This window comes from Lactuca sativa, chromosome 9, assembly GCF_002870075.4.
Source record: "Lactuca sativa cultivar Salinas chromosome 9, Lsat_Salinas_v11, whole genome shotgun sequence".
NCBI classification, from domain to species: domain Eukaryota; kingdom Viridiplantae; phylum Streptophyta; class Magnoliopsida; order Asterales; family Asteraceae; genus Lactuca; species Lactuca sativa.
The window spans coordinates 92,838,584-92,848,690 of record NC_056631.2 but is presented as its reverse complement, the minus strand read 5'-3'; the positions used below and the strand labels follow the sequence as shown (position 1 = coordinate 92,848,690).

The 10,107-nt window shown below is 34.8% G+C and overlaps 1 protein-coding gene across 1 annotated transcript; it reads left to right on the top strand.

Moving 5' to 3' along the window:
* The first annotated feature begins 3,979 nt into the window (after positions 1-3,979).
* Positions 3,980-5,109, top strand: LOC111885205 (protein FAR1-RELATED SEQUENCE 5-like). The gene is made up of 3 exons (XM_023881484.1): positions 3,980-4,207; positions 4,364-4,480; positions 4,549-5,109. The coding sequence occupies exons 1-3, from the start codon at positions 3,980-3,982 to the stop codon at positions 5,107-5,109; spliced, it is 906 nt and encodes a 301-aa protein (XP_023737252.1).
* Positions 5,110-10,107: the final 4,998 nt, after the last annotated feature.

The window sequence follows — 10,107 nt, the reverse complement described above, 5'->3', positions numbered from 1 at the left end:
AAAAGTCACTTTTATGAACAGGATTAGATCCGAACGGAAAGCTGTTGTTTCCACAGTTAAGGCACACGGACAATTTAGAAACTATTTGTTGGCCAAACTTATAGGCATTCTAAGACCTCACAAAGAGGAAGTAACAAAAGAAGTGAAGCTTGTTTCAAGCATGAGATCCTTGGTGTTGGTGTCTAATCCCAAGAAGTTATATAAGAAGAACTTTTATGTTACAAAAAAAAAGTTATATAAAAAAACTTTTCCCTTGGTGTTGGAGTCTAATCCCAAGAAGATATGCTCAAGAACAAACTCAAGCTTGTTCCGAATTAGACCTTTCAGAAAGCGAAATCTCAAAAGAAAACAAGGCGCTTTTGGTGTCTAATCCCAAGAAGTTATATAAGAATAACTTTTCCCATTACAAAAACAAGTTCAGGCAAGGTAATTCGAGTTCAGAAAAGCCTAGGGATGAGTTTTTTAAGAACTCTGGAAACAACGACGAAAAGAAGGAAAACAAGATGTTGGGTGATTTAGGTTATTATTGTAATTATTGTCATGGAAAGAATCACTTTGCGAAGGAGTGTATGTTAAGGAAGCAAGGTGAGAAGAGTGAAAATGAAAAGGACGAAGCCTATTATTTTCAAAAGATAGAGGAGCTTCGGAAAAAGAATGTATCAAATATGAAGCTAGCATTGATCGTATAAGAAGGCACTGATGATGATGGAATAGTTGAGGTGTGGTCTACAAACTCGGAAGTGATGGGTTTTGAGCATAACACCATTCTTATGGTTTTCATGCAAACCCTAATGCTTGGATCTAGTTTTTCTAATTGTACATGCATATTGTCCAATACATGCAAAACCCTAATCTAGCATACAACAAAAACTAATTGAACATCAAATAAACAAGTTAGATGAATACATTTATTGTTGATTGTAGATCTTGAAGCTTTGAGAACCTTAGCATCCCAAATGTTGTGCCTCTAATGAATCACAAACACCAAAAGAAATTGGATGAAGCAAGAGAGACAGAGGGGAGAGGGAAAAATTGGCTCCAAGAGTTCTAGGGTTAGGTGTAGCTGAATTCTCATGCCCAAGGGGTCTTTATATAGGTGTGAGAATTAGGGTTTCAGTCATTATCCTTATCTGTTTACTTAGCTACCAAGCAGCCCATATGATAATTCTTGAATCCCTCATTTGGACGAATTCCTAAGGCCTTATCCTTAGAATTCGTCCACCCTATCCTTTAGGGTTTCCTTACCCAACCTTGCAACTGTCACATAATTACAATTCAGTCCCCTTAGTTCAATTAATTTCTTTTGACCACAAAATTAATTCTTAATTAATTTTTTACTAATGTTAACTAAATAAATATGATTTCTCTTTTAATATATTATTCTTATAATATATTAATAAACCATAATAAAATCTTTCTCTATTATTCATCCAGTCAAGTTGCTTTGGTGAAGGAAACCCAAAAGGACCATGCTCCAACCGGGTGAAGTACATAACAAATATAGTTATGGACTTAGACAGTAATCCAACAGTCTCCCACCTGGATAAGTCTAATAACTACAAATGCAAGTATCACTTCAGGATTCTATTAGCAATCGCAGCTCTCAAAATTCTTGATCTTATCAATAACTTGTCCTTTAGATAAGGGATCGTATAGTCCTCCGTTTTAGATATCATGCGGACAATTACATGGAACATAGTTATACCTATTGTCCTGCAGTTTGTTTCTTGATCTCTTATTTTGTCTGAGTAGAACTTAATTGAACACATCAATTCACTCCTGACCAAACCCGACACATAAGTCAAACCAAATCATCGAGGGGCCCGGATATCGTTTTTACCCTCTTAGGATAAAAGGAACAGATAAACTTCAACTTATATGCATTTACTATTCACTCATAAAATCATGCACAACAATGCATTTTATAACATCAAGTTACTGATGCATTTACACATTATCAATGCACAACCAACTTGCAAACAATAAACGATATATCTAGGTTTAAAGACTATATTATATTATTGTCTTGCTATCACTCGTGATATATTCCATGAAGTGATACCAGCAAGCGTAGGTTTAATCTATTCATAAGCACTCATGAAATGTTGTAGCAATTTTTTGCTATGTCTAATACACTTTTAGACAATCTACAAACCAATTCATGACAATCCTTTTTCCTACCTACTTCCAAAGTATGAGCGACTGTGGATCGTTTGAATAATCTTATTATTCTGGAAGTCAAAACATGCAATGTGAAACAATAGTTAAGTAATTAACATAAGATAGCAACTTTACTTATAAACTATACTCCTTCATTTAATCATCAAATTTCAATTACAATTTATCTATTACACATTTCGAAACTATCTAATCTAAACTAATATCGTCCTACAGCCCAATGCTCCTAGCATGCTGCAAGTGCTTAACCCTACTCAGTCCCTTTGTAAGGGGATCTGCTAGGTTATCCTCTGACGATACCATCTTTACTACGAGGAGTCCCTCTTCCACACGATGTCTGATAAAATGATATTTCATGTCGGTATGTCGGGATCTGCCATGATCCTCGGTTCCTTGGTCAAGGAAACTGCTCCTTCATTATGTAGAATATCTCCATAGGATCCTTTATGGCTGGCACAACTCCAAGGTCTCCGATGAAGTTATTCAAACATATCGCCTCCTTTGACGCTTCGCTCGATGCTATATACTTTGATTCACACGTTGAATAAGCTATGGTCTCCTGCTTGGAACTTTTCCAAGTTACTGCTCCTCCATTTATGGTAAACACCCAGCTCGACTGAGAACGGTAGTTGTCCCGATCGGTTTGAAAACTGTCGTCACTATACCCTCGCACCCTTAAGTCATTACTCCCACCAAGGACTAAAAACCATTCGTTGGTCCTCCGAAGACACTTAAGAATATTCTTGACTGCAGTACAATGTGCTCTGCCAGGGTTCCCTTGATATCTGCTGACCATGCTCAAAGCGAAGGCCACATCAGGGCAAGTGCAAGTCATAGCATACATGATAGAGCCAACTACGAAAGCGTAAGGTACTCGGCTCATCTCTGCTATCTTGACTTCGTTAATCAGACTTTGAGTCTTATTTAACTTGGCATTGCTTTGGATCGGTAACTCCCCTTTCTTGGAATTCTCCATACTAAAACGTTTAAGTACCTTTTCCAAGTAAGTATTCTGACTAATTCCTATTAGTCTTTTACTCCTGTTTCTCACTATACTTATTCCTAGAACATAGGCAGCCTCTCTGAGATCCTTCTTATCGAAACACTTCCCAAGCCAGGACTTAACTTCCTGTAGGGTCGGGATGTCGTTTCCTATGAGTAGTATGACATCGACATACAATACGAGGAAGCTAACTATACTCCCACTGGCTTTGACATATACACTTGATTCATCCTCGCTTCACAGGACACCAAACTATTTTGCTTTCTCGTCGAAATAAATATTCCATCTGCGAGATGCTTGTTTCAATCCATAAGTGGATTTCTCAAGCTTACACACACTATTAGGATGCTTTGCATCGACAAAACCCTCTGGCTGACTCATGTAAACATCCTCAGCCGACTTCCCATTAAGGAAATCGGTTTTGACATCCATCTTCCATATTTCATAGTCATGAAATTCAACAATGGCTAGCATCACCCTAATAGATTTTATCTTCACAACCGGTGAGAAGGTCTCATCATAGTACATTTATTAGTATGGGTAATTGAATTACATATGGTGAATATCTAATGAGATTTGAATTTTGTTGATGAATGTACATTTATATGTAAAAATATATGTGTAATTTGAAGTTTAAAATGGTTGTGTATTAGGTTAGTGTGGATGTTTTGAAAAACAGGTTTCAGAAAATGCTTCAACAAACTAGTATGGAATATATATATATATATATATATATATATATATATATATATATATATATATATATATATATATATATATATATATATATATATATATATGGATCCCATTGACTTTGAAACAGCATGGAAGTCATTGATGAAGGATCACAATCTGCAAGATAAACAATGGTTTAAAGACATGTATCGTAGACGGACTTCATGGATACTTGCTTATTTTAAGGACATGCCAATGCATAGACTGATGAAAACGACTACCAGAACTGAAAGTGCGAATTCGTTTTTTAATAAGTACTCGCATCATGGGAATTTCCTTTTGTATTTCATGGTGAACTATGACACGACGATTGGAAAACAATGTAACACGCAACGTCGTTTTGATAATGAAACTAAGAGAACCAGGCATAAATTTGGGATGGGCACAAGATTAGAGCAACATGCAGCAAAAGTGTATACAAATACAGTTTTTGCAAAAATTTGAAAGGAGATATACAAAGGAGCATGGAATTGTTCAATTGATAGTGTAGAAAATATTAATGGGTGGCAAGTAGTAATGATTACACATTTGGACAAAAGAAGACAAGTGAAGACAAAGTGTAAGGTTAGTTCCTAAAATTCAACTGAATGTAAAAAAATGTGTCTAAAGTATGTATTAAAATTTTGATGTAGGTGGAACTAAAGTTGCCAGAAAAGGAAGTAAAATGTACATGCGAACTCTTTAAGCGAATGGGTATTTTGTGTCGACATGCGTTTGCAGTTCTGAAGAATAATCACATTGAGGAGATACCCAAGCAATATATTCTGTGGAGGTGGAGAAGGGATATCATTTCTAGCCATTTGTTGGTCAGTAAGAATGGGCTTGCTGAAATGGAAGATGAAACTTTTAAATTTTTAACCGAAGCATATAGTAACATGGAGTACTGTCTGGAGCGTCTTCAGAATGATAAGGAAAAATTAGAAGATTTTGTGAAGACAACACGTACGATGAGGAGGGTGTTTGAGCAAGATCCGGTTAACACTATTGCATTGGATGAAAGTGATGAAGCTGTGTGTAGGCTCTTTGGGGTTAGTATTCCAGAACACGTTGATGTTAATGTCCCACAAGTGATACATAATAAAGGGAGTGGGACTAAGAAATGGATGGTTAGTGCAGCAGAGAGTACAGCTGCATCTTCAAAAAGTGGTTCACAAAAGTGGACAGGATGCAACTTATATGTGAATCATAATTAGAGGACTTGCAAAGTAAGAATTGCGCGTGAGAAATCCAATTGTTGTTAGATTAAGTGTTAGTTTACTGATGTTTTTGTTTATCATTAATAATTTATTGACTTATGTTTACACATCTGCATTTGGGTTTTTTTTAATTGAATAATATCATTTCGTTTTGTTTGTTGATTTATTTTTTTATCGGATAATTGTTTGGTGCACACTATTAGAGATAGTATGATGCTGGTGATGTTTGTGTCTATTGTATACAGCCATGGTATTTACTTAGATGGTGATGGGTGTATTGATTATGTACGTCTATCATGTATGATGATATGGTTTGATGCTTGTAAGGTTTGTTTTGTTTGGGTATGTGATTTTAGAGAATGTCAGAGCAATGTATGATTAAGTGGAGTAAAATAAAAAAGGAAAAGGCTATGCATGGTACATGTGTAGTGTTGTATTAATTGGGTATGCACATCATTTATGATGGTTTATTACAAAATTAAGTGGGGTTATTAGTAATTAAATAAAATTATATAAATTCATACCACACGTGTATCCTGTGATGTCAAAGTCTAAAACATTAAGATATCAGTTTCAAGTAACATGTCGAACCAACTTGGGTATGTAATATAAATGCCAGCTATAAATGGTATAACTTATCAGTTTCGATTAACAATAACCACAAGAGACAGTCATGTAAGATTTAGAAAAGATATTTTCATATAATATGAAGACAAAAGGGAGGTAAATAATCAAAAAGCAAAATAGTGACATGTTAGCTGCATTGAGCCATCTACATAATAGAGTAAAAGTAAATAACATATTATTCGTCCCAGAAGGTAAAAAAAAGACTTTCAAACACAACATTCTTTAACCAAATTCAGTAAGCCTGTCATCTATCCTGGTTGCAGCATTCTTCAATAGTTGTTATCGGTTAGATGTAGTCACCTTTTGGAATTTTGCTACCTGATGAAGGATTGAATCCTTCAGCAGGTTGTAGTCAGAATTTATTATTTTGCAAAGATATATGACATGTAGTCTAGATAATTGGTTGTCCTATGCAAGCGACTCTAGCTTGAACCCAATTTTGAAATCTCTAATCTTTCCACCCATGAACGTCTCCATGGGACACATAGTAAAAATACCAAAGTCAGTGCTATTGTTTACTGTTAACCAAGATAGTTTGGGGATTTGTCTTGGGACATGTGAAAAGGCTTCAGCGTTTGGATGGTGAACAGACCGAAAATATTGAATTATGTATGAATGTTGGAAATGATATAGGATTATATGTTAAAAAAATGGATTTATATATAAAAATAATTTCAATATGTATTTGTATCTTACAATGATATCTGGTAGTAGACCATATGTGTGTTGGGTGTCTTCATCTCTTTTGATGTTGTCAATGATCCAAAAGGCTGGTTGTTGAAAGTCGAGTACGACAAGGAAAATATGAAATTCACGGACGACTGGCAGGAATTGTTGAAACAAATATTAAGTATATGATTTAAAATAATTTAGTGCTGGTATTGTCAATGCACTCACTAAAGCTTACATCAATATCTAATAAATTATTAAAAAATGAGTAATTATAAAAAGCGGGTATGGAAGCCTACTAATTGCACATCGCGCAGTGTTGCATCGAATCATCAATGGATAGGCTCAAATTTTCATAAAAAAATTTCTGGCGATCTTCCTTTGTCAACACAGTATTTTCGAGATAAAAACTCTGTAAAGAAGATATATAATGTAATTACAGAGGTTGTTAATAATGTTTGTGAGTAGTGTAATAGGAAGATGAAATTGAAGGTGTAATGTGAAAATGTGGAAGTCATGTATTTGCAACCGTAGAAGATTATATTATGACATAGTTAATGAATGCTAATCTTTATTAAGATTGTACTGTCAACATGATAGTGGCAAATAGTCTGCGAGGAGGTAAATTGGAACGCAAATCTTCATCGAAATTTAACAGATGACTCCAACAATGTAGTACGTGTCCAAAAAGTTCACATTTAGGGAAAAAGCTTTCCATGTGAAATCATTCAACAGCTACACCAGCACAAGTCCGGAAAAGTTCGTCATTACATAAAATAACATGTTAAAACTTAAATAATCTTTATATAAATAATCTTTGTTTTATCAGTTATGTAGAAATTTGTATATACCTTGGATGACCTTGTGTTGAGAAAACCCATTCAGATAGGTCCTTCTAAGCACGTGATATACGTTTAGTTATATCAACTGCCCGTACAATGAACAGAGAACGTAGTACAGGGTTATTTCTTGGCCTTAAATCTCTTGCGCGAACAACAACATAATCACTGTGAATAGGAACAATTGATAATGGAAGAGGACTTAGACAATGGTCTTTTGGAGTTTTCATGATATCTTTCAGTGGTGAATTGCTAATGATATCAACAAACTCTTGTGTCATCCCGATGCTCCGGTTTGGAAAGGGTGAATTGTGGAATGATTTAACAGAATGCTCAACCATTTGACATGACCTGTTAATCTATTATGTGTTGTCCGACCACCATTGGGATAAAGGTCCAATGTTGCCTGCATCAGTAGAACTGCCACCTCCATATTTCGTGGATGCTTTATTAAGGAAGATTCTGATCTTGGCTTTCCATTCATAGAAATCACAAACAAGAGGATGCCTTTCGATTTCTTCTATAAGTTTTGAGTCCAACAAATGATCATCCTCAACTAGCTTGTTGAACATACTTTCAATGGTGGAAAGGTATTCCTGAAAACATTATGAATAATTAGCTTGTTGAACATACTTCCAATGCGGAAATTTTATAACCTCAAGTGATCCATTCGCCGAGTTCACATTTTCGGCATTGTCATCCTGTGGTATGTAAGGATCCTAAAGTTCACCAGAACCAATTCCGCCATTTCTGATTTCATACTCCTCACGTAAGCGCATGTTTTCCACATCCCATAAACATATAGCAGGTCTTCCACGATCGATCGTAACCGCATCACATGAAACATGCTCTAGGTATATAAGCTTATATGTTTAAAAAAAAGATGATTAAATCATTAGTGATCAAGGAGTAGTCAATAAGTCATTACTGATGTAGTATTGTAATCATCAGTGACTAAGTCAATAATAAATAAGTAAAATTAATGTAGTAAGTTAGATTGTAGGATAGGTACCGTCAATAGGACTATAAGGCCAACATAGTAAGATGTATCACTCATAGAATTCCATGAATGTTTTGTATTTTTCAAACACTATAACACGTATGAACACCAATCTATGTCGCTTAAATCTAATTCCTCTGAAACCCTTAAAAGCATTGATACATCACATGTGCCCATGCTCTTGATTGTCCAAGGGTGTTACAAATAAGAACCAAAAAATTGACTTTAAACAATAACCCAACATCTTTTAATCTCTTAATCGCCCTTTGTATGCCTTTGGGCTTAATATCATTTTCTGACTTGAACTGTGAAGACCACAAATCAACAGTTTTGTCTTCGACGGGTGTGAACTTTAGTGAATTGATATTGATATTTCCCAGAGGGAGACCCAACATGTCATGTATCAATTGCCTAGTGATTGGTATATCACCCCGCTCGACATTCAATACCATGCATTCAGGGTCAAAGTCGTTGACCGCATAGTACCCAATTCGTGATGCCGACCCATCTACTTTATATTTAAAAGGGGACCAAATCCAATGGATGATAAATACTCCTTCTGTTTATTCGTCAGAAAGTGCATTGTGGAAAATAATATTTTTGGTGACGTACAAATATGTATTCACCTTCGTTGTGTTGGAATACCCACATGAACTCCCTTCTTTGATTTTATGTTCTCCAGTTTCTTGACTTTAACTTTCTTCTTAATTGCTTGAGGGCTGGCCACATCTGCTCTAGCTTTCTTTTCCTAATGTTGCACAACTTTGGCTGTTACAAGTGGAGGTGATTTCCTTTTATTTTGGCTGATAACTGGGTTTGGGTCTTTAAAATCTGATTCATCATGTGATGGCTGCTGTTTCTCTTTAGACGTAAACAACATTTTTCTAATATCTATGTACTTTTTGGTGGAAAATACAATACAATAGTCAAACAACAGTAAATAAGATGAATGAATTATACTAGCAATTTGAAAAAGACAGTGTTAATGAGCTACCTGATTTTGTATAACCATGCACAGGTGAATGGGAATTGGAATGTGTATCAAATTTCTGATTTGAATGATTTTCATGAAGCACTTCAACAAAAACACTATGTCCGGAATGTTGACCTTGTATTGATAATGAGGCATAATCAAAAATGATGAAGAATATGCTTTTTAGTGTGATAAATAATTCAAAAAATAATAAAAAACTACCTTCTTTCTGAATTGGTTTGATAGTTGAAACAGGTTTTGATTTTGACCTTTGAGTCAGAACTCCAACTTTAGCAATGGTTGGTATGGGGGTTATCCTGATAGAATCAGATGCATCTACATCGATATCTATTATTATTGGGTTAGAGGGATCATTCTTGTATTTCATTAGTGAGTATATGTTATGGATACGCTCACTTTTCATGCGCTCTATTGTAGCTCATACATGATAACAAAATTATAAGTCTAATCTTACTGTTAACTACCCCCATAAACATAATGCAAATTGACACATATGAATAAAATAGAAATAACATACATTTATATGGAATCTATGGTGAATAAATGTAGGGCAAACAATTTAACATGTTACACATAAGCATGAAATTGGGGCAAATAAGATCATACATGATAACATAGACATAAATCTAATCTTACTGTTAACTACACAAATTAACATAATGCAAACTGAAACATATTAATAAAACATAAATAACATATATGTAAATGAAATCTATGCTTAATAAATATAATGCGAACACTTTAGCAGATAACACATAAGTGTGAGATAAGGGCTAATAAGACTCGTGGCAATATTTACCTAATCAAACCATCTACATGGCAAACTCATCTCAATCGATATGTTGTAGTTGAATATAACAACATAG